Genomic DNA, 25942 nt, shown 5'->3' with positions numbered 1-25942 from the left:
GGTGACTAGTCTTCCCTGTCAGGTCTAGACCTGCTGGAGTCTACACTGCTCTGTTTTACTGTAATCTGTGGTCAGCCACTGTTTACAGTACTAACTCTGTTTTTTCTTCTCCTTTCTCTGCCGAGCTGATCAGCTGCCCATCCTGTGCGCATGATGCTGTTGCCTCTACTGCCTTGATTGGTGCCGCTGCTCACCAGCCTTCTGGACCGGTTTGACCACCACTGAGCTTCTTGCTGTACAGCGCTGTGCAGTCCTCACCCTCAGATCTATCTTTTCCCACTTTACTGTAATACTTCATACTAATAATGTTTGCTATCCGGTGTCGACCATAGGAGGATGGGTTCCCCTTCTGAGTCTTGGTTCCTCTCAAGGTTTCTTCCTCTTTTAGGGAGTTTTTCCTTGCCACCGTCGCCGCTGGCTTGCTCATGGGGGCTCGGACCCGGATTTTCTTTCTTCTTTTCTCTTCTCTCTGTAATACTGATTGTTCTGTAAAGCTACTTTGTGACAACACCTGTTGTAAAAAGCGCTATATAAATAAATTTTGCTTGCTTGCTTGCTTGCTCAAAAAACACCTGTTTGGAACATTCCACAGGTGAACAGGTTAATTGGAAACAGGTGAGTGTCATGATTGGGTATAAAGGGAGCATCCCTGAAAGGCTCAGTCATTCACAAGCAAGGATGGGGCGAGGTTCACCACTTTGTGAACGACTGCGTGAACAAATAGTCCAACAGTATAAGAACAACGTTTCTCAATGTGCAATTGCAAGGAATTTAGGGATTTCATCATCTACAGTCCATAATATCATCAAACGATTCAGAGAATCTGGAGAAATCTCAAGTAAGCGGCAGGGCAGAAAACCAACATTGAATGGTCGTGACCTTCGATCCCTCAGGCGACACTGCATTAAAAACCGACATCATTCTGTAACGGATATTACCACATGGGCTCAGGAACACTTCAGAAAACCATTGTCAGTGAACATAGTTCGTCGCTCCATCTAAAAGTGCAAGTTAAAACTCAGCCATGCAAAGCAAAAGCCATATATCAACACCACCCAGAAATACCGCCGGCTTCTCTGGGCCCGAGCTCATCTAATATGGACTGACGCAAAGTGGAAAAGTGTCCTGTGGTCTGACGAGTCCACATTTCAAATTGTTTTTGGAAATCACAGACGTCGTGTCCTCCGGGCCAAAGAGGAAAAGGACTGTCCAGATTGTTATCAGTGCAAAGTTCAAAAGCCAGCATCTCTGATGGTGTGGGGATGTGTTAGTGCCCATGGCATGGATAACTTGCACATCTGTGAAGGCAGCATTAATGCTGAAAGGTACATACAGGTTTTGGAGCAACATATGCTGCCATCCAAGCAACGTCTTTTTCAGGGACGCCGTAGTAAAAGTAGTAAAAGAATGCGGGTACTAGACTGGCCTTGTTATAAAAATTATAAAAGGACATTAGAGCCATAATTACTCTTTTAGTACTTTTACTTTTGATACTTAAGTACATTTGAAGGAAAATACTTTTTGTACTTTTACTCAAGTTGATATACTCAAGTATAGAGTAAGGACTTCTATCTTTACTGGAGTAGTATTTTACCTCGGGTATCTCTGCTTTAACTCAAGTACATGATTTGTGTACTTCGTCCACCTCTGTCCAAAAGACCACTTCTTTTTCTGTAATTTCTTTCCACAACATGTGGAATAACAAAGAATCAGACATACGTAGAACATTTATTCCTTGCAGAGGATTTAATCCCTCAAAGTATTTCCTTTTTGTTGGTGTATGCATACGAGTGAGAACAGCTGCAGTCTTAAAAATAAAGATGCTAAAACTGGTCTTTGGAATGATGCCAAAGGTCTTTGTCACTGAAAGGTCTATGTTACTTGTCACGTTATTTTAACGTTCTGTACCGCAGCATTGCATCCATTAGCCTCGACAGTTTGACAGCATTCTCAATTTTATATTCTTTTCTGGCACAGTCCATCTGTGTTTTCTCACTACAATACCCAGTAATTGCCTTATGCATATCTGTATCGCAACTAGTGGGCGTCCCCCCCTCATGGTGGTAAAGAAATGAATTCATATAAAGGCTAATAACTACAGACGTTCCTAGAAGTAGTGTTTCTGTTTCATTAGGCAGCTAGTGGGGCAAAATAAAACCAAACAAACAGCCGCCACTTGCCACAAAGTTTTTCAAAAGTTCCTTTCACTGTTAATATGCATCATCAGACGGAGATTGCCATCGTCTTTAGATGAAAAAGGCTTACTTTTGACACTGTTTCTGGTTAGTAAGCATCCTTGCAAGAGATGCAAGTGATGGTTTCAAGTTGGCCGGAAAACATGGGCCCTATAAAACATTGTTTTTGTAAATGATGTGCAACTTTGAAGAACTGTTTAAAGAAAACCTTTAAATGGCCAAGACCTGCCAGCAGGTGCAGCATTCTATTCCAAACTCCTACAATCCTGTGCAAAAATCTGAACACCCCCAAACAAATGGCATGTTTTGCTGCTTAAATTGACAACAAGTGAACACATCCTCTTCAGAAAGCACACTTGGACATGAATTCAGATACCCAAGGTAGAATATTACTCCAGTAAAAGTAGAAGTCCTCCCTTTAGACCTCCAATAAAAGTATTTGCCTTCACATGTACTTAAGTATCGAAAGTAAAAGTGTTGGGACAGGGGCAACTAAAGACTGAGAAAGTTGAGAAATGCTCAAAAAACACCCGTTTGGAACATTCCACAGGTGAACAGGTTAATTGGAAACAGGTGAGTGTCATGATTGGGTATAAAGGGAGCATCCCTGAAAGGCTCAGTCATTCACAAGCAAGGATGTGGCGAGGTTCACCACTTTGTGAACGACTGCGTGAGCAAATAGTCCAACAGTTTAAGAACAACGTTTCTCAATGTGCAATTGCAAGGAATTTAGGGGTTTCATCATCTACAGTCCATAATATCATCAAACGATTCAGAGAATCTGGAGAAATCTCAAGTAAGCGGCAGGGCAGAAAACCAACATTGAATGCCTGAGACCTTCGATCCCTCAGGCGACACTGCATTAAAAACCGACATCATTCTGTAACGGATATTCCCACATGGGCTCAGGAACACTTCAGAAAACCATTGTCAGTGAACACAGTTCGTCGCTCCATCTAAAAGTGCAAGTTAAAACTCAGCCATGCAAAGCAAAAGCCATATATCAACACCACCCAGAAATACCGCCGGCTTCTCTGGGCCCGAGCTCATCTAATATGGACTGACGCAAAGTGGAAAAGTGTCCTGTGGTCTGACGAGTCCACATTTCAAATTGTTTTTGGAAATCACAGACGTCGTGTCCTCCGGGCTAAAGAGGAAAAGGACTGTCCAGATTGTTATCAGTGCAAAGTTCAAAAGCCAGCATCTCTGATGGTGTGGGGGTGTGTTAGTGCCCATGGCATGGATAACTTGCACATCTGTGAAGGCAGCATTAATGCTGAAAGGTACATACAGGTTTTGGAGCAACATATGCTGCCATCCAAGCAACGTCTTTTTCAGGGACGTCGTAGTAAAAGTAGTAAAAGAGTGCGGGTACTAGACTGGCCTTGTTATAAAAATTATAAAAGGACATTAGAGCCATAATTACTCTTTTAGTACTTTTACATTTGATACTTAAGTACATTTGAAGGAAAATACTTTTTGTACTTTTACTCAAGTTGATATACTCAAGTATAGAGTAAGGACTTCTATCTTTACTGGAGTAGTATTTTACCTCGGGTATCTCTGCTTTAACTCAAGTACATGATTTGTGTACTTCGTCCACCTCTGTCCAAAAGACCACTTCTTTTTCTGTAATTTCTTTCCACAACATGTGGAATAACAAAGAATCAGACATACGCAGAACATTTATTCCTTGCAGAGGATTTAATCATGTATTTTCACTTAGAACATCGACAAAGCATTTAATTTCACCAGGGGAAAATTTAGTGTATAAATATTATCAGACCACACTATATGCCGCAATTTATTCCGCATCCTGCCAAAATTGACATTCTACAAATGTCAACAGTTCAAGACTTTCATTTCTCAGTCTGATGGTTTCTGCTTTACACATTAGTTGCAGGTGTTTATGATGGCAAAATGGGCCACTGTTAAATGAAGGTTTCTTTTTCAAGTATAATATCATATGACATTTATAAACTTATTTATCTCTTGTTCAAAAGGTCCATATTATAAATTTTTCTTGTATGTTGATCTTCCATTTGTGGAAGTTTTTACATCCCAAAAGCAGTAATAATTAATTTTTACATGACCATTTTCCAGCTTTTTTTATCCCTTGCAATTGAAGAGCCATTTTTTCTTTACTGTGCTTTTCAGAAATAGATAAAGTTCTGATTGGCTGCCATAAATTGTGCCTTGCTCAGAAAGCAGTCCAGGTTAAAACACACCTTATTACAGCTTTAGTGTGCAGAGCTATACCACTGCACTACTTTTCTGCTTCAGCACCAACAAGAACATAAAATGACCACTTTGGTGGCATTTCATCTGCAGTTTGTTTGGTCTGATTCTGAAGAACAATGTGAAAGCAGGCCTAAAATTCCAAACCTGCTATTGCTCCTACGCAACCAAGCAAAATGGAATTAGTCAGAAATGAGCCGAATACTATTCATAAAATAAAATGGACTTTGAAATGCCTGGAACAATAACGCAAATAGGTTATTCTGGTAAATACTGAAAAAACCGAGCTGAACCTGATATTGTGGCAGATTCATGGCTCTATTTTCATGCAAATGGGTACTACTTTTTGCAGAAGCATTTGCCTATATGAAAGCACATTAAATATGCTTTGGGCATCTTTGCTTCTTTTTTCTTCTTTTTGTAAAACTATTGTATAAAATAATAGAACGCTCAAGGACAAGTATTATCACAAATGACATCATATGCTACAAAGATCTACTCACCTTCAGCTCCTGCTTCTAGCAGGTTAGTGGTGCAGCAGAAGGTCAGCGATGACACAGAAGAACCCCTTTCCCTAAACAACATTTCAATGGTTGGTTCTTTAAAGATATATTTTTGCACTCCCAAATGGTGAAACCAGCTAAGTTTGCCGAGCTGATCAGCTGCCCATCCTGTGCGTCTGATGCTGTTGCCTCTTCTGCCTTGATTGGTGCCGCTGCTCAGCAGCCTTCTGGACCGGTTTGACCACCACTGAGCTTCTTGCTTTACAGCGCTGTGCAATCCTCACCCTCAGATCTTTTCTTTTCCCACTTTACTATAATACTTCATACTAATAATGTTTGCTATCTGGTGTCGGCCAGAGGAGGATGGGTTCCCCTTCTGAGTCTTGGTTCCTCTCAAGGTTTCTTCCTCTTTTAGGGAGTTTTTCCTTGCCACCGTCGCCGCTGGCTTGCTCATGGGGGCTCGGACCCGGATTTTCTTTCTTCTTTTCTCTTCTCTCTGTAATACTGATTGTTTTGTAAAGCTGCTTTGTGACAACACCTGTTGTAAAAAGCGCTATATAAATAAATTTTGCTTGCTTGCTTGCTAATCATTGGCCCCAGTAACACCACAGCCATCCTTGGCCAGGAGTCCAAAAGACTGCAGTCATCACTCAAGTTTGATGGCTGATGTAACAGAATTAGCAGTTAGCGCTCTCCTCCAAGCATGTTGAACTGTACAATAACGTTGCGATGGCGACAGTTTAAAAAGACGTAGTGGTACTTCATATGTCTTGGGGGAAGCACATGCTAGCCTTCATGCTTGGTAGTACTGTGCGATGGGGTTAACCTTGCTAGCAGGTGGAATTAGCAATGATTAAATTGGGGATTGTCTGTTCATAAGAGCTTATTATATTAATAATTATTATCATATTCAACTTAAAATATTGTAAAGGCTCTATATCAATTAAACCAAATGTACAAGCTAAGAACCAAACTTATTGCTGTAGTCGGAACAAAACTGTCCAAAAATGTAACTTTACAGGACAAGGAAAAATATTAACTTTTGAAAGAAAATGGATAATTCATTTTTTCCAAGTAATTTTGGACCACTTGGACCATGTGGTAACATATGTGTACATATGTACACATATGTTGATTTTCATATTGTTCACACACCCTATACAGAGAACACATTTTAATATAAATCACTGTTTATTTGCTTAACTTAGATTTTTATATGCAGTACTGTCATTTTAATACATGAAGCAGTTATTTTACATCTCTGAAAGTTTTCCTTTAACCATTTACAAAACCTGTCTTTTCTTTCAGTGCAGTGTTTGTTGTGTGGGTGTCATCAGATACAGAGATGTTGCTGGAGTTTTTATACACGTCAGTCTGGTTGAGAATGAGCCAAAAATTTCAGGACTGAAATGATTAACTGTCTGCCTACTAAAGTGTGGCTGGCATAGTGCCAGCAGGTGTATATGTCTGTATTTGCATATAAACTTATCACAAAAGTAAGGAAATGTGTGTTTGGTAGATTATTTCTTTTGTTGTAACTAATTGGCACCTGATTGGCAGCACCTGTGAGCATGGGCCCTGCTACAGTGGTCAGTAGGTGTCTGCTCCAAGAATTTCTGAATTTCATGGTGTCTGCCATGTTTGACTGATCTGGACAGGGCCCATGCGATAGGACAACTTCAAGCTGGTGTTCCACAAAACCAAGTTGCGGCATTATTTGGAGTGAGCCCTAGTACCATCTCCAAATTGAAGGCCAAGTTCCACATAACGGGGGATGTCAGAGACAGGCTGCGAAGTGGGCATCCCAAGAAGACGACACCCCCAGAAGATCGTTTCCTCACCCTGTCAGTACTCAGGTACCGTAGACTGTCTTCTACAGATTTGCAGTCAAGATTTGCAGGATGATATGGCCGACAGCTCTCTGCCCAGACAATCCGGAACAGACTGCACGCAGCCAATCTCCAGTCTCATCGGGCTGCCAGGAGGCCTTCCATGACTGCCCTTCGCTGTCAGGCCCGTTTGCGTTGGTGTCAGCAACACGTGCACTGGAACCTGAACATGTGGAGGAACTTTATGTTCAGCGATGTGTCCAGATTCTGCCTACAGCAGTTGGATCGTAGGGTCAAAGTGTGGAGAAGACGTGGAGAATGCTATGCTGATTGCTGCACTGATAGAGTAACATCTTTTGGTGGAGGCAGTGTGATGGTGTGGGGCGGCATCTCCCTCACTGGAAAAACAAGGCTTGTCATCATTGGAGGCAATCTCAATGCAGAGAGATATCAAGAAGAAATTCTGCAACCAATGGCAATCCCATATCTCCACAGTCTGGGACTGAACTCTATCCTCCAAGATGACAATGCTCGCTCGCCCCCACAGAGCGGGGTTTATCAGAGACTACCTCCAGAATTTGGGAGTGGAGAGGATGAAATGGCTTACCAGCAGTCCTGACCTCGACCCCATTGAACACTTGTGGGATCAGCTTGGGCGTGCTGTTCATGCCAGAGTGACCAACACAACCATGTTGGCTGACTTGTGACAAATGCTGGTTGAAGAATGGGATGCCATCCCACAGCAGTGTGTGACCAGGCTGGTGACCAGCATGAGGAGGAGGTGCCAGGCTGTTGTGGCTGTGTATGGTTCTTCCACACGCTACTGAGGCTCCTGTTGGTTAAATGAATAAATTGTTAAATTGCCAATATGTCTTGTTTCTTCAAACTTCAATCATCCAGTCCACCAAATACCAAACGAGTCATTGGCAGAATAAGCTGTTTGGCATTAGCAGAGAGGATTTGGCAAATTTTTCATGGGTACAACCCACATAGTTAGCTCTACTGCTCATCCCACAAATGCATATTCCTTACAAATGTGGCACCATTTAAAAGAGAAATTAACAGCCTTTCCAATGGTATAAGATTTATTGCCAAGAAGCATTGTTACAACAAAGTAATAATCTACCAAACACAAATTTCCTTACTTTTTGTGCTAAGTTTATGTGTACAACCCCATTTCCAAAAAAGTTAGGACGCTGTGCAAAATTTAAATAAAAACAAAATGCAATGATGTGCAAATGATTTGAAAAGGAAAGATGCAGTGTCTGGCTTCACAGGTCCTGGAGGAAGCCTGTGTTAGCCTTCACCCTCCTAGCGTTGATAGTAACATGTGATTGGGGGAGTCGTAACTAGTGGGTGGAATTGGACATGACTAAATTGGAGAGAAAAATGGGTAAAAAATAACTAATTTTAGGACAACTTATGAGTTAAATGTCATAACAATGTTTACATTTATGGAAGTCTGGAGAGGCCATGAGCTGTTGCTGTAATTTTATGGATTGTTAACTTAAGTTTACAAGATAGTTAGCTTTTTATCTCAAGATAACAACTTTATTATGTTGAGATCACAAGATAATTTTCTGGATTTTTATCTTGAGATAAAAAGTAAATTATCTTGTGATCTCAAGTTAACAACTTTGTTATCTTGAGATCACACGACAAGTTTCTAGATTGTTATCTTGAGATAACAAGTAAGCCATCTTGTGATCTCAAGTAAAAACATGACATTTCTGCAATTCAGAAAAAAGTTCAGACTGACCAACTCCAACTTCTGACAGGGTTCTTCTCATAAATGTTATTTGTTATTCTGAGATTACAAGATACTTAACTGGTTATCTCAAGATAGCAACTTTGTTATCTTGATATCACAAGATACTTAACTTGTTATCTCAAAATAATGACTTCATGAAGAGATACTTAACTTTTTGTCCCAACATAACAATCCAGAATACTATAACTACCTCATAGCCTCTCTGGATTTCTGTACACATTTGATTTTGTGACATTGTTGAAATGTTACAGAGTGTTCAATATACTTATAACTGTCACTCAACATCAAGACAAAACGTTTTCACGACATTATGGCAATGTTGGCATATGATGTCAGAGCAGAGTCGAAAAGTAATGTTGAGACAACGTTTGCTTTAAACATTGAGGCAGCATTTACATTTAATGTGGCAATCTGGAAAAGCTACGCAGTTTTATCTTTCAAATTCAACAAAATGATAGCAGTAATTCAACCCTGAGACACAACATTGTCACGACATGACAACAACACGACATGCCTGCCGGGTAATTTATTTTTTATAAGAAGGCATTGTTTTGGTTAACAGACTTTAGGAATGAACATCCATGAAGATGGTAGACAAAGACAGAATGAGCTAGAAATGTCAAAATATTTCTGATGCTGATAAAAACATGTGGTTTCTACAGTTGACAAAAAACCCAGACTGACGAGCTCCAACTTCTGAAAGGTTATTTCTCATAAGTGTTATTTAAGCAATCGCGAACTTTTTTCAGTCTGTTCAGCTTAATGAAGTCAGCCGAAGTCACTTGTTTAAATGTTATTTGCCTCCTAAAAGTCCTTTTTTGAGTTGGGACGTTGTGTAAAACATGAATAAAAACAGAATACGATAATTTGCAAATCCTTTTCAACCTATATTCAATTGAATGCACTACAAAGACAAGATATTTAATGTTCAAACGGATAAACTTTATTGTTTTTTGCAAATATTCACTCATTTTGAATTTGATGCCTGCAACACGTTCCAAAGAAGTTGGGACAGGGGCATGTTTACCACTGTGCTACATCACCTTTCCTTTTAACAACACTCAATAAGCGTTTGGGAACTGAGGACACTGATTGTTGAAGCTTTGTAGGTGGAATTCTTTCCCATTCTTGCTTGATGTACAACTTCAGTTGCTCAACAGTCCCGTTGTTGTATTTTGCGCTTCATAATGCACCACACATTTTCAATGGGAGACAGGTCTGGACTGCAGGCAGGCCCGCAGTCTTTTACTACGATGCCACGCTGCTGTAATACATGCAGAATGTGGCTTGGCATTGTCTTGCTGAAATAAGCAGGACGTCCCTGAAAAAGACATTGCTTGGATGGCAGCATATGTTGCTCCAACACCTGTATGTACCTTTCAGCATTAATGCTGCCTTCACAGATGTGCAAGTTACCCCTGCCATGGGCACTAACACACCCCCACACCATCAGAGATGCTGGCTTTTGAACTTTGCACTGATAACAATCCGGACAGTCCTTTTCCTCTTTGGCCCGGAGGACACGACGTCCATGGTTTCCAAAAGCAATTTGAAATGTGGACTCGTCAGACCACGGGACACTTTCCCAATTTGTGTCAGTCCATCTCAGATGAGCTCAGGCCCAGAGAAGCCGGCGGCGTTTCTGGGTGGTGTTGATATATGGCTTTTGCTTTGCATGGCAGAGTTTAAACTTGCACTTTTAGATGGAGCGACGAACTGTGTTCACTGACAATGGTTTTCTGAAGTGTTCCTGAGCCCATGTGGTAATATCCGTTACAGATTGATGTCAGTTTTTAATGCAGTGTCGCCTGAGGGATCGAAGGTCGCAGGCATTCAATGTTGGTTTTCTGCCTTGCCGCTTACTTGCAGAGATTTCTCTAGATTCTCTGAATCTTTTGATGATATTATGGACTGTAGATGATGAAACCCCTAAATTCCTTGCAATTGCACGTTGAGAAACATTGTTCTCAACAATGTTGTTCACAAAGTGGTGAACCTCGCCCCATCCTTGCTTGTGAATGACTGAGCCTTTAAGGGATGCTCCCTTTATACCCAATCATGACACTCACCTGTTTCCAATTAATCTGTTCACCTGTGGAATGTTCCAAACAGGTGTTCTTTTGAGCATTTCTCAACTTTCTCAGTCTTTTGTTGCCCCTGTCCCAACTTCTTTGGAATGTGTTGCAGGCATCAAATTCAAAATGAGTGAATATTTGCAAAAAACAATAAAGTTTATCCATTTGAACATTAAATATCTTGTCTTTGTAGTGTATTCAATTGAATATAGATTGAAAAGGATTTGCAAATCATTGTATTCTGTTTTTATTTATGTTTTACACAACGTCCCAACTTCATTGGAATTGGGGTTGTAAGTTCATGAGAATGCTTCCATTTCCTATGATGGCTTTGTGCCACAGCATTTCAGAGAGCAAATGAAAGGCGTTTTAAATACTTTCATTACTGCTTTCACAGCCTTTTCTACAGAAATCATCTGCTGAGACCTGCTCACAAGACCTTCCCACCCATGATTGTGAAAGAACCTAAGCAGTTTTGGGGTTTTTTGTGTGGTCTTTATAGGGCGTTTTTAAATCAGCTAGCGTGTAGCATGTGCCCTCTTGCCAGCACCCATTCATATCAACATTTAAGTAAAATGCCTCAGAATTTCTCCTGAAGGGTCAAAAATTATAAAGTTATGTGTACTTATTCTTTTGATGAACACTTAGTAGTACTCTTTTGAACTTTTTATGCCATTTTCTAGCATTTCCAATTCTACTGTTAAAAATAAGTGGCCTTTTTTGTAGATGGACAGATGGATGGATGGACGGACAGACAGGCAGACAGACAGATGAAGCCAAGTCCCATTGGAATGCAAAAACATCAAGTTTCAATATATGTCCAATGGTCCTTTTTCAGCAGAATGGATGGCTGGACGGAGAGTTAGACAGACAGACAGACAGACATTATAGTGATTCTTTTCCTTGACTACAGGCCGTTTTAAGCAGTGTGGACCAAAGAACATTCCAGAAAAGGGCGGTAGGGTTTAATGTACACAGCTACATCGCCTTCATCTGAAATTTCTCCTCATATCAAAGTATGAAGTATTTTTACCCTGAATGTGAGGTAAATATGGTTTACATGTGCTTGATAAACCGTGAGTTCGCCATTTGAAACACGACTCGGTCGCGGAGTGGAGCCAGTGGGCTGAGAGCAGTTAGCTGTGGGGAGGAGGGGATTGGGGAGGAGTCCTCAGTAATCGAATCTCCGCTCTCCGTGCGAGTACATTTGGGGCACATTCCTCACAAGAAGACAGTTAAACCGAGCCAGAGTCTCTCACTATTCACCTATAATGGCTTATCCAGCGGGTCCCGGTAGGTTTTTCTACATTCCTTTCGTTTCTGATTCCCTCTGTTTAGCTTTTGTCGCTTCAAGAACCTCCATTAAGTTAATTGTGTCGGTTTCAGCGCGGGGGGTGTTTGTGCTGCAGCAGCAAAACAGCCAGTTACTGTAGATACTTCACAAATGGAGGAATAGAAAACTACAGAATTTTACTGGTTTAATGTGGCCTATATGTGTTTTCTGTACGCGTGGAGCCTGAAGCATGTTGGTCTGTTTCTTTTTATTCTTTAAAAAAAAAAAAAAGGACAAAAACAACAGGTCTACTTCTCATTTCTGAGTGCTTGGTTTTTGTATCATCTATATAACCTACTAAACATGTTGTATATTAATGTCCTCATGTTAATCTCATGCTTGTTTAACTGATTGGGATGTTTCTGTGTTTGCCCCCCAGCTATGTATCCTGCAGTGATGGGTATGCAGGCCCCAGCCTTGTATAATCCTGTTCCTGGATATGAGGGGCTTGTCCCAGGGGCGAGCGGTAGGGAAAAGCAGCAGCCACTGCTGTGAAATGATCTTTGCATCTTCACTGTAGACTTAAAGCCACAGCAACAGATGTATGAATCCACGTTTGTTTTGTTTATGCAGGGATTCATGCTGTATTATCAATAGGGCTGAGTGATATACAGTCTACACCAGTTTATTGTGAGATTAGTTTGCACTTTTAGCAAATGTTATTCAACGATTTACATTCCGAGTTTTAAGAAATTGTAGGAAAAAAAAAACGAATTATAAAATGTGCCATACTTTGCACAAGCCACATTTTATGTTTTTATTTTTTGAATCCACTTACAGTGCTGTCATATTTTAATCAGGTGGCTTTATCCCTCCTCCACCTGTCCAGCCCATGCCAACTCCTGACTCACATCCTGCGCAAGACTGGAGGTGAGATCTCGTCATTTATTCTTACGTATCATTCTTCTGTGTTACAACTTACATATTTTCTAAATCAGTGTCACGCTCATGTGCGAGGACGTGGGCTTGTAGAGACATGTTCAAGCCCCTCCAAAGCTGTGTAAACTGTAAAGGCCTTGAAGTCTAAATAGAATAGAATGAATAGAATAGAATAGAATGCCTTTATTGTCACTATACACAGTACAATGAGATTAAAAGCAACTCCATCTCAGTGCAAACACACAATGTAAACAAATGACACAGAATAGAATGGGGAGGGGTTGTGCACAGTTCTATGCGTTTTGTATATATGTGTATATATGTATATGAAATAAATATAGAAACAAAATTTAAAAATCGTCTGCTTGTACTCAAAATGATCAAATTTTGATAAAATACTGAAGTGCGCGAAGATCTCCCAGAGGGAAAAACTATGTAAATGTACCCTCAAAGGCACAATACTGTTCTTAAGGTCCAGTTTTATACCTTAAATGAGTCTTAAAGTTACACTACATTTGCTTTACTATTCAAAACAGGAGTATGTGCATCTGTACTTCTACAAAACTTTTAAAATTGAAAGTAATAATAAAAAGCCCGAAACAAAAAACAGGCCTTTTGGTGTCAGTGCAACTTACAGTAGAATATGGACCGGTTTTGCTCTGTTTTATCGGAATTTGTCATCATCATTTTTAAATGATGAAATTTTTTTCTTGTTTTTAGTTCCCTATTATTAGGTGAGCACTGATTTAAACTTAGTTTCACATCTTTTGCACAAAATGATCACATCATATTTTTTTTCCTGACATTACAGAAGCTTCTGCTTTTGGAAGTTTCTGATGAGACGAAAGAGAATAATTTCAGTTTCATGAACTAAAAAGATGATGGGAAAAGTGTTTCTATCACAGCACGTGAGGTCAGTTTATGCTACTGATATAGATAAAGTGCATTTAAGAGCTACGGTAAGTGTTATTACAAATTGAATATATGAATGCAAACAAATATACATTTTACTTGTAAAAAAGGTCTAATGTCTGGTTCAAAATGTGCAGATTCTGGTTAGAAACAATATAAAGAGACAAAGAGTTCAAACCATAAACTAAGGACAGCAGTGAGATATTCCCCTAGAAACTCGTAGAAGTACTTAAAAACACTGGGCCTCATTCATCAACAATTCTTAAGAAGACATTTCTACTTAAAATCCATTTGCTCAGTTCACCAATGTTTTCTTATTTGGGATTTATTCTTAAGTAAAATCAGAAGCTACACACACTCAAGAGTACAAAGGTGCAAACAGTTCTGTAGTTTAAGAACGCGTCATGAATCTAACATAGTTTTTCTCAAGTACAAATTTAAGAAACTTAGGAAGATATTGGTGAATGAGGACCACTGTGAAGTAATTTTAAAGCAATTAAAAATTAAAAATGAAAGATTACTTCTATTAAGCTATTTTAAAATGTAGGCAGCCTGTTTATGAACGGCAGCGTAGAAATGGAAGGATGTTGGGTTACTGTTTGCTCTGTTTGAATCCTTTTGATCTAAAATAAAAGGCACTGAACAAAGAAATAAAATGAAACACCAAAACAGGAGCTACTAACTCAGTGTGACTGATTAAAGAAGGGCTGTAACTTTAAACAGCTGATTACCAGTGAAAGGATTTCAGTAAATCCATTCAAAGGCCGAATCTATGGGTTGTTATGTAATTGGAATGCTTTCATGTCAGCGTGTCAGTGTACTGGGTTTCAAGACAACCTTTGTATGGCGTTTATAGCTCCTGTATATATATAAAGAGTTCATCAAATAAAAGTGGAAGTTTAAAGCTGCAGAAGTCAGTGTGGTTATTGTAGTGATGCAGTCATTGAAACTACTGAATCTTTAGTTTACAGTTATATGTAAACATTTAAACCTTCCCAGTTGAATTTCTTGTTTTGTTGATTGTGTGAGACTAAGTTCACATGTCCTTTACAGGGCACAGTTTGTATTTATTTGAGTTATTTAAGTTTACCATAGCTGACAATAAAACATGCCAATATGTTAAATTCAGCTATTGAATAGTATTTGTGCATTAAAATGTGCCGAAGTGCATTCTCTGTAGAGGACGTGAAAACTTATTTTCACTTAGAAAATCAGTAAAAATGATTTTACAAGGGACACTGAAACTTTCTATACAAATGTATGTGCTTTTGTGCTTTACATTAACCCTTGTGGTTTTGGGGTCTGTGGGTCTGTTTTTGATGTTCCCCAAAATAAAAAAAATGATGCGATTTATTTCAAGCCCAGATTCCTTGGCCTTTGTTCATTTTCTGTGAAGAACTTCTAACACATTTTTCTTCATACCGTGCTTCACACTGCACTCCCACCATACACATTCATACTACACATGTGGTGTAAAAGTGTGGAGGTGCTGTGTCCCTTCACTGTCTTCTCCTCCTAAATGGCCTGCTGTTAGTGTGAGTATGTTTTTGTGAATGTGTGTGTTTGTGTATGTGTGTATGTTTGTGTGAGGGTGGACAACATAAATAGGCTACAGCTGCTAAAGTAGAACCTTATGCTGGCCACTTGTGATATTTTAAACATCTGGTATTTTTACATAAATTGTTACAGCTGTATTAATTGGCAGGTAGAAGGAGAAAAGGTAGACCTCAGAGAAGGTTTATGGATGTAGTGAAGGTGGACATGGAGATGGTTGGTGTGAAAGTAGAGGAGGCAGTGGATAGGGCAAGATGGAGGCAGATGATCCACTGTGGCAACCCCTAAAGGGAGCAGCCGAAAGAGGAAGAAGAAAGTTACAGCTGTATTAATTTAAAAAAACAGTAATGTGGTGGGTCCACCAGACCACTGAGTTTCTTTTTCTCTTGGTGTCTGCAGTGACATTTTGTTTCTAGCAGTATCTGAGCTCAGGACTGTCTTTTTCTCTAAGCTCTTGGTAACTAGCGAAGATACTTTCTCTAGATTGACAAAGCACTTCTTGTAAGTCGCTCTGGATAAGAGCGTCTGCTAAATGCTGTAAACGTAAATGTAAATGAGTAACAACAACATCAGCACTACAATAGGGTTAAATAGTAGTGCAGTAGTGTGTGTGTGATGTGTCCATTATTTATGTTTGGATAAATAAATGAAGAAAGAAGTATTGGAAGGTACTGGAAGAGCGTATGTTCCGGCCAGGGAAAGATGCGGTGAATCTGTATTTGTTGGTATTAATAATCTGATCTAATATGGACACTTTGAAGAATGACGAAATTTAGCTCATTTTGTTTTGCTTTTTCAGTATTCCTGCTCTCACTAAGGAAGATGCCAAAGAGGCATTCTGCAAGCATGTAGACAGCAACTGTTGCTGGTCATCTGGCCCAGCGAAAGATTGCACGATTACCAACATGGAACAGTTCAACACCTACCGTGTAAGTCTCCACACGATCTCTCGATTGACAACACGTGAAAACTCTAAGGCCCTTTTAGAGTTGGATTAGTTTTAACTGGGGAGGAGCTGTAATTTAAGAGATTAGCAAGAATATCTCATTTTAATCAAATTTTAGTTTATGGACTTTTTATAGTTAGACAGCAATAATTGTGTAATGATTTGAATCCAGTATGAATCTGTAGCGTATGTGGGTTTTATGGTCAGACAGTAATAATTGTGAGTGATTTTAATCCACTATGTATCTCTAGTGTCTATGGGGTTTATAGTCAGACAGTAATAATTGTGGAGTGAGTTTAATCCAATATGAATCTGCAATGTGTGTAGTTTTTACAGTCTTGACAGTAATAAGTAGACTGTACAACAAGCACTTTCTTCTTTTTTTCTTGTCTTGTAACAATAGAAGGTGCTTCTTTTCACATTAATTCCATAGAAATGTCTTTTCGTAATTGCTGACACCCTACTAACAAATGTCTTTCCTCCATAGTATCGACTGGAGACCTACACTGAGTCCAGAAAGACAGAATGGGCCACTAAGCCTTATGATGGTAATGACAGTTTTACAGCTATCAGCAAGTTTCTTTACAACCACTTACATGGTTTCATGGTTTCCCTCAATGCTGTGAATGTGTTTGGCAACAGGTCAGCCAGTGAATGCTTTCACACAGCCTCCTCCTGGTCCATGGCAAATCCCGGTTAACCCCCCTGAAATGTTTAAAGATTCTGTTCAGGAAGTTGAAGTTCCCTACACCTCATCAGTCAAGGTAAACACAGTCAACAGGAGGGATATTATTCACTTTGCTTGTATCTTGTATCGCATTTATGGCATACATTTTTCATTAAGATTAAAATTTGAGAAATAAAAGGCAAAAAAAAAAAGATAAAAATTTGAACTCATAGCAAACTTCAGAAACTTCAGTTGGTTTAGGCATGTATACATTATTTTGAGAATTACAATGGGCGATAAGGAAATTTAATTCCATAAGGTTCCCAGGTAGTTTAGGAAGATCAAATTCAGTGTGTACATGCAAATGAATAAGAATGTGAACGAGATGCCCATTATTATCTTAAAGGCTTTAAATTTAAAGACAAGCTAATCCAACTTTCAAAATAAAAGATATGTAGTATAAGGTTATAGTGCAGTGAAATGTACTGAAATTTGTTGAATACTAAATTTAAATATTTTCCACACAAATGAAACACATAACATCCACAGGTTTGTTTTTCAGTTTACTAACGTTTGAAAGAAGTTCAGTTTTTTCAGCATCCAAACCTAGCACCTCTGAAAAAGCAGATCAAGGATAAGCCCTACTTATTCTGTGAATTTTCTTTTTAGCCTTGTGAGAAGTGCTCAGCCACTGGGAAATGTGCCTGCACTGCATGTACTGGCTCAGGGGATGTAAGTAATTTCAACTTTGTGCTTTTCAGAATGTGTATATTTTATATAAAGAGACGGAGTGTCATGTTATGAAGTCATTTGTACTGCATTGTTTTTATCTCTAACAGTGAGAGATGACTCTTGAATGCCTTCCTATTTGCTTTATTTGTAAGCAGTGCTTTCAATTTGTCAATGTAGAAAGTGTGCCTGACATGCAGTGGCTCTGGGAAAGTGTCTGGAGAGGAAAGCTGCAACGAGTGCAACGGGACAGGAAAAAAGAAGTATGCATACACCCATGGCTGCCTAACAGCTGAATATAGACACAGATAACTGATTTTCAATGTCACAAGATCATAAAACAGTGGTCTACATAATTTGACAATGTGTACAATCTCATCCTCATCCCTCAAGGTTAGTTTATAATCCATTAATTTTATGTAACATCATATTTTGAATGTTTATAGGGAATGTTTATAGGGATCTGAAGTATTTGACAAGTGTTTTCAGACATAATCTTTGTGTTTTTTGCTAGTCCATATTGTTAATATTTACAAGCCTACAACACTAACTGTTTTATGTAATGCAGAAAAAAGTTACAGCACAAAGTAAAGGTTCTCCAGTGTGGCCAGCGTAGTGGCATGCTGCGCTTATGTAACACTATCATCAGTTGATGCTACCGTAACTAATAGGTGAGAGCTTTTACCTACACTCTTATAAAAGGTGCTACAATGGGGTTTTTGAGAGGTGATATACAGAACTACCTTTGCTTCACGTAAATTTATGGCCTAAAGAACCATTTTTGAAAACGAGATTTGTGTGCATGAAGAACCTTTTCACGGTTAAAAGAATCTTCATATAATATAATAATTTTTGTACCAATTTAAGGGTTCTGCATAGAACCTTTATGTTATGTGGATGTTCTTCAAAAAAACTCTTCCCATTTACATATCAAAAATAGTTTCCCGACGAACCATCCATTGAAAAGTTGGAGCCAAAAGTGATTTTTCTCTGGCATCACACAAGGAACCCTCTTTAGCACTGTTTTTTAAGAGTGTGGTAATTAATTAATTAATTAATTGGTAATAATACAGTAAAAAGTTTGTTTTTAAAAAAATGCATTTAATAAATCTTAAACTTACTTTTAATGTTGCTCCTGAACACCTACTTGTGGACTACAAGTTTTTATCTTTCCACCAGAAAGTCATCTACTGTGATACTTTGTCACGCTATCCTGTTTTCTTTGCTATCTGTACAGGTGCAATGATTGCTCAGGTCAAGGAACGGTACAGTGTGCAACCTGCAAAGGGAAGCGGCAGCTGCTATCCTACGTCAAACTCACTGTGGAATGGTAATTCACTTACACTTTAAAAGTAATTTAAAGTGAACTATTGACATTAAAGAAGCAATGTACAAGAGGTGTACAAAAAACAAAATTATGAAAAGGCATGAAATATTGATTCTAATTGGCCAGTTATCAGTTACCCCAGAATCACTGCTGTGCCTGATACACTGGTACAACTGCACCTATATGGTAGACATGCTTAATAAAGTCGTCAGTGTCTATGAGTACTTCATATGTTGTTTCCATTATTTTGTTCACCCCCTGTATTTTTACTGTTAGCACTATTTGCCCTTCATTAGCTTTTGGTGCTTAATAATAACGTGCTTTGCATCAATGCCACTATGCATCTTTGTTCGCTGAAGGAAAGGGTTTGTGATGCACATGTTTTTCATACCAGGAAAAACAATGTTGAGGATTTTATGGCAGAGCAGGCGAGTGGTTTGAAGATGGAGAAGCTGGATGCTGTCAGTGGAAAGCAACTCTTTAAAGATACCAAGTACATGGTAAGAGAATGCAAATTACTGCAGATGTTCATTGTTGATGTTTGTATTTGTTTGAATATAAATGTGTCCCTCACATTTTATTATCTTCTGTGTAGTCTGCTGTCATCATGACCATTACTACAGTATTCTTCTTCTTCTTATTATTATTATTGTTATTGCTTTAGGTATATCCACTGCTTGGATTCCCAGACCACAACATGGTCCAGGCATCTGAAAGAATGATTAGGGAGCATCAGAGCAAATATTCTCAATCTGCTCGCATCCTACAACAGGTAGGTTCCCTATGGACTATGTCATGTTTTTGATTTCAGATTTATTTGTGCCTTGTGACATACAGTACTGTGCAAAAGTCACCCTTCTGTGCAAAAGAGACCACCCTTCATTTATTTTTCCAGTAAGAAGTCATTTTTTAGTGTCAGGAAAAAGGAAGAAAACACATTTAACCAAAAAAGACAGGAGATGACGCAAGAGCCTCTACAACTAAATATATTTTTTCCGGTATTTAGCATGTCTACTCTTCTCCATCAGTATAGCTTCTACTCTTAGTAAGTCTCTCCAGATTTGCTTTCAGTGTTCAAAAGAATGTGCAGGGATAATTTTCTACACCTTTAAAGGTGTTTCAACACCTGATTTAACAAGCCCTTGTCCACTTGTGCTCATCATTTCCCTGCAGGGGAATCCCAGGCACCATCTTAAGGGCTGTTCCATTACTTTATTAGCTGAAGTGAAGGGTTTTAGTTGAACCCCCGGAGGGGTGAGGGGTCCAGTGAACACCAATGTGAACTTCAGCAGTCGCAGTTACCCAGAAATTATTGTGACATGACATATTTCCCTTTTCAAACTCAAAACAATAGCAGTAAAAACAGTTTATAAGCTCCATCCATCCATCCGTTTTCTAAGCTGATTGTCCCTCAGGGTAGCTGGGGGGTCCTGGAGCCTATCCCAGCGGTCATCGGGCTGAAGGCAGGATACACCCTGGACAGGTCGACAGTCCATCACAGGCCAGACAGACAGACACAGACAGTCACTCACACCCAGGGGCAATTTAGCATGTCCAGTTGGCCTAATTGTTTGTCTTTGGACTGTGGGAGGAAACCGGAGAACCCGGAGGAAACCCACGCAGACACGGGGAGAACATGCAAACTCCATAGAGAGATGGGTGACCGGGGACCGGGGAAACGAACGCAGGCCCTCCTCGCTGTGAGGTGATAGACAGTGCTACCCACCGTGCTGCCAGTTTATAAGCTATAGAGTTAAACTACTTTATGTTTTGCTCAAACTTGTTAAAAGACATTTAGCTTTCCAAAGTTTGCATGGCCGGCCAATTAGTTCACTACGGCTAACCTCCTGAGGGTGACTGTATTTTGTTTGAATAACCTGCTCCTCATTAACCACGTTTACGTGCAGCCTGATAATCCCAGTAATAGCCCAATTGAAATAGAATACGTCCATGTAAACAAAAGACAGTAGTGGGACGGACGTCCAGCCTATGTGTCTCAGAACATGATGTCTTCCTCTCGCTCTTCTTTAATAAATACATGTGAAGAATGTTTTCCTGACATCATTTTAAAGCAATTAAAAACACAAGTACTGCTCACTGCTGCTCATCTCACTCTGACTGGACTCATGTGATACTTGTTATTATGATGTCATCTACACCAAGCAGTACTCTACGCATACGTGTGATTACTTGTACACTATAAAAAATGAGAGGTCGATGGCTATGGCATCACTGGGGCTCAAACTCACAACCTCCTGTTGGGTTGACAGCTCAGTCCAGTGCACCACTCAGGAACACATGAAGCAACTCAGATTTTGTGTCTACAAATGTTTAATATACTGGAGAAAATATTTGTTGTTTTGACTTTGAAGCATGGCATCATCTTGTGTGGTGCAGCTGTGTAATAATTCATCCCAACATCAGGAGGTTGTGAGTTTGAATCCCAGCAATACCACAGCTGTCCACTATCCGGAAACCCAAGAGAAGAATATGCCAGATGGGACTGAGTGATAGAAGGAGTGCCAGCTAGTGGAGAAACTGAGTAAAAAAACACATTCTGTTTAGTTTATCTAACCGAGATGCAGATCTAGAAACAGTAGCTTGGAGAATTTTTGACTTAACTAAGAAGTTTGAGTTGTGTGAACTTTGGTGCCCTCAAGTTGACTCAACTCAAGAAAAGCCATGAAATCAGTTACTAAATCATTTTAAGTTGAGCTGACCTCTCATTTTTTACAGTTAGTGCGCATGAAACTGGAGATTTTCTTTCAAACTGTTGAGTAGAGTGAGCATATCAACACCTCACTCTTAATCTATAATCAGAATTAATTCAATACATTGGATTGGCAAAAATCTTTGCATCTAAGCAAAGAGACTGTCACGTCCACTTTGGCTGTGTGCAAACACTTCTGTAATGTAGGAGTGATGTACATCGGAGTGGTGAGTCGAAGCCGGCGTGAACAAGTTAAAGAAAATTATTCAAACAGGGCTTTGTGTTTCTTTGACTTTGCCCTTCCTTAGTGAATATCTTTTATCTTATATTGAATCTCCTCAGAAATATGAAAATTAATATCTTGTAGTTGATGGCTGTTTTTGCACAGCACTGTATAAAGTTGGTATAATATGTCATTTTTATTTATGACATAATTTGCAAATGCCTGTTGTCCTTTACATTGTGTGTGAACTTCATGATGAACCAAAAGAAATGATCTAAAATGACTGAAAAAAGTTTGTTTCCTTTGACTTACATTAAGTAAAGTGTTTTTTCCTTCTCCTGTAAAGTTATCATTCTGTAGATATGAGGTTTTGTTCCTCATTTTCTTGACTCTCTATATATGAGAATCCTTGATTGTTGAAATGAGAACTAATTCAGAGTCTCTCTGTGTTCCAGCAACAACGCGTGGAACTGATTCCCATCACCAAGGTGACCTACGAGTGGGAGGGAAAATCCCATGTTTACTATGTTTTTGGTAATGAGTCAAAAGTTAAAGCAGATGACTATCCAGCTACATGCTGCTGCACTATACTCTAAAACGTGAAGCCACATGCCCTGGATGGGACGCTAAACATCATGCATACACCAATATTAGTAGTATCTTTATGATGATATTACAACAGGTAGACTGTTAAATTGACAGTTCATTTTAAAAAACAGCTTTGATTCCACTGTATTGAATGTACTTGACTCAAATGTGTAATTTCTACATTGATAAAACATATCAGCACAGTTTTGTCTTTTACTTTGTTTACTTTTGTCAATAACTGTGCTGAGGTCATATACAACGATCAGGCATAACATTATGACCACCTCCTTGTTTCTATCCTCGTTGTCCATTTTATCATCTCCACTTACTATATAGGTGCACTTTGTAGTTCTACAGTTACAGACTGTAGTCCATCTGTTTCTCTGCATACTTTACTAGCCCCCTTTTACCCTGTTTACATTTACAGCATTTAGCAGATGCTCTTATCCAGAGCGACTTACAAGAAGTGCTACAAGAGTGTTCTTCATTGTTCAGGACCATCACAGAGCAGGTACTATTTGGGTGATCTGGTGGTGGTGTTAGTGTGTTGCGCTGGTCTGAATGGATCAGACAGCAGTGCCGCTGGAGTTTATAAATTATAGAATTATAGAATTATAAAGTGCACCTAAATGGTAAGTGGGGCTGTAAATGGACAATGAGCATAAAAAAAGGAGGTGGTCATATTGTTATGCCTGATCTGTGTATTTTATTCATGTGGAACTGACATACACACTTGAATCATGTAATTACAAAAACGGGTTACATTTTTCACTGTATGAACAAGAATTCTGTGCATGATATATAATGTAAATAGTCAGTATCAGACCCAGACCTTCACTGTGTCCATAACTGATTACTGAATTGTGATTATGCTATGCATTAGTAAGGTACTAACTCAATTTAGTAAATTCATCTATTAAACAACATAATTTAGCATAAATTTATTACATTGCATGTTGTAACTACTAAGAGCAACCAGTATTATTTTCTTGTTAGAACTAGCTGTGAGAGACCTCCTTACTTGTACTAAACCACTGTCTCTGTATACCTTATATATAACCTGTGGAGACATAGAGAGGTCAGCACTGTATTGATATACAATATACTTTATACTGTATACTGTATCAAAATATGCATAAAAAAGTGCATTTTTATTTTTAAAATTTTTTAAATTTTTAACATCATTTGAAAACACTAGATATGCTTTTTATTGGACCCGTAGTTCAGAATAACATTGAAGTTAAACTTTGTAGTTGAGACTGTATTTTTACTTCTGCAGAGTTACCAATTATGAGATGCAAAACGTAATGACAGCAGTGACAGGTAGAACTTGTTAAAACCACTAAGATTTCTATGAGACGTGTTCTATCAGAAATGTTCAGATCTCTCAGATATTTTCTTTCTGACTTTCATTTTAAAGCATTCAGAAGAGCCAGCATGAGGGATTAATAACTAGCAAACAAATACACGGATCAAATTTGTTTCCTTTTCAATTCAAGTCTCTTCCTTTCAAAGCAATGTTAATCATCAATATAGTTGCATCCAAACATAATAAAAGTAATAGTAATAAAGTTAATAAATCTCAAACATAGATCGCTATGTCTGAGCAGCATAGTGCAACCCTTTGCAGATTGTCTACCCTTCTGTAGCAGTAGAGATAAGCTCTCGTTTCCACAGAGGAAATTAAAAAAATCTTTGCAGCTGAAACGCAGTGGCCAGCTTTTGTAGATTCTTGAAAACACAGAAGGTCGATCACATTTCATGTTGGTCGTGTGGTCTAGTTGAATTCCTGAGTGGGGTGTGGTAGGTCCCTGAAGAATATATAGGCCTTTTGTGTGAATCTGGTTTGTGCTGGTCAAGATTGATTGCCAGCCTATTGCAGTTGATTATACTTCCCAAAAGTATCCAGACAGCCCTCCTTACTGAATTCAGCTACTTTAAGGTGCACCCATTGCTGGCATGTGGCTTGTACAGTCGTGAAGAATGTGAAGCTCGGGTGCGTCTGCTTGTGAGATTAAGGTTAAATGTCCAATGCCAAGCATGGGCTAGAGGGGTATAAAGCCCCCAGTGCTGGGCTCTGGTGCAGTGGAGCTGTGTTCTCTAGAGTAATGAAGCTCCATCTAGAACTGATCATCCAACATCAGTATTTGGTCTCACTAATGCTATTGTGGCTGAATGCAATCAAATCCACACAGCATATGTTCCAACACATAGTGTAAAGCCTTCCCAGAAGAGTAGTTGTTACTGCAGCAAAGGAGGTACTTACTCTCTATTAATACCCTTAACGGGGGTATATGTGTAGTGGGAATAGTTATAATGGAGTACACTATTAAGGATTTGACCTAAACCACCATGGTAACCAGGTAGCTCATGGACTTCTTTGCTAGAAAAAGCAACATAGACCAGCATATGTTGTGTTTTAGATGCTGGTGTGCTGCGTCCTGATTTATTTTGCCTATATGTTTACACTCATTCAGTCACAATTAGGTATAGTCAGTGTATTCTAACCTCTTTTGTACTCTCTTGACCAATGGTCATGGAATGGAAATGTGAGATATGTGAATTGGTGTAATCAGTAGCATCGAATAATAATAATCGAATGTAATGGCTTAAGGCCAGTGATTATGTTTTTTTAATGTAGTTGTAAATGGACAAATAAAACTGGAATAGCTGAAGCAGGAAGACATGGCATGTTTAGAAGACAAATGAGGGGTCACAGAAGGCCAAGAGCTGAAAGAAAGAAGGTGATTCAAAAAGAAAGAAGTGCTACAACTATGCTAGAACTCAGCAAACTCAGGAATTCCATGTGAGGATAGGTGCGGTAGTTGGGGTCCTCACCCTAGAGCAATTAAAGAACTGATTTCTCCGTTTTGTCAGTGGTTGCTTGCCAGAACAACTCAGGATTAGAATGTTTTTGTGAAACCTTGTGAAAATGATCTCATTTTCTGCCACTCTTGGTGTGCATGTGCATTTATGAATTAAAAGCTGTATTCACATACGGGAAAAATATAATCCAAATGTGTTTATTAGATAGATTTTTACAATCTATTAAGACATATACTTATCATTTATTTGTCACATATATGGATTTTTTCAATTGTACGTAACCACGGTTACATGTATAACTAAGTACATATGAAATGTATGAATATGGTATATGGTCCTGACTTTGCATTAACCATGTATGTATGCAGTAAGACACACAGAATGCATTTCAAATAAACAAGGCATCAAATCATAACTGAATCGTCACAGTTCATCAATACCTACAACACTTATTGTCATGTTAAAGGTTCATTTGCTAATGCTTAAAATTGAGATACTGGAATGCAAATTCATTAAATAGTGCATTAGACAGTATTTTAACCTTAATATGTCCATTAATTCCTCCTATTATCATATTATGATATAATTCCAACCGTATGTTAAAATATTTTATTGTAAAATGCAAAATGTTTGTCAA

At 38.9% G+C, this 25942-nt stretch overlaps 1 protein-coding gene across 1 annotated transcript; it reads left to right on the top strand.

Annotated features, from left to right (window-relative positions):
- Positions 1 to 11794: 11794 nt before the first annotated feature.
- Positions 11795 to 25720, top strand: LOC108436685 (protein SSUH2 homolog). The gene is made up of 12 exons (XM_017713313.2): positions 11795 to 11904; positions 12324 to 12410; positions 12745 to 12814; positions 16089 to 16218; positions 16723 to 16783; positions 16878 to 16999; positions 17572 to 17634; positions 17812 to 17894; positions 18869 to 18961; positions 19353 to 19458; positions 19623 to 19730; positions 22347 to 25720. Exons 1-12 carry the CDS (start codon positions 11883 to 11885, stop codon positions 22485 to 22487), a joined length of 1086 nt encoding a protein of 361 aa, XP_017568802.1. The 5' UTR covers positions 11795 to 11882; the 3' UTR covers positions 22488 to 25720.
- The last annotated feature ends 222 nt before the right edge of the window (positions 25721 to 25942 follow it).

The sequence above is a fragment of the Pygocentrus nattereri genome, chromosome 21 (genome assembly GCF_015220715.1).
Source record: "Pygocentrus nattereri isolate fPygNat1 chromosome 21, fPygNat1.pri, whole genome shotgun sequence".
NCBI lineage: Eukaryota > Metazoa > Chordata > Actinopteri > Characiformes > Serrasalmidae > Pygocentrus > Pygocentrus nattereri.
Note: the sequence above shows the minus strand (reverse complement) of the source record. Positions and strands in the feature narration are given on the sequence as shown.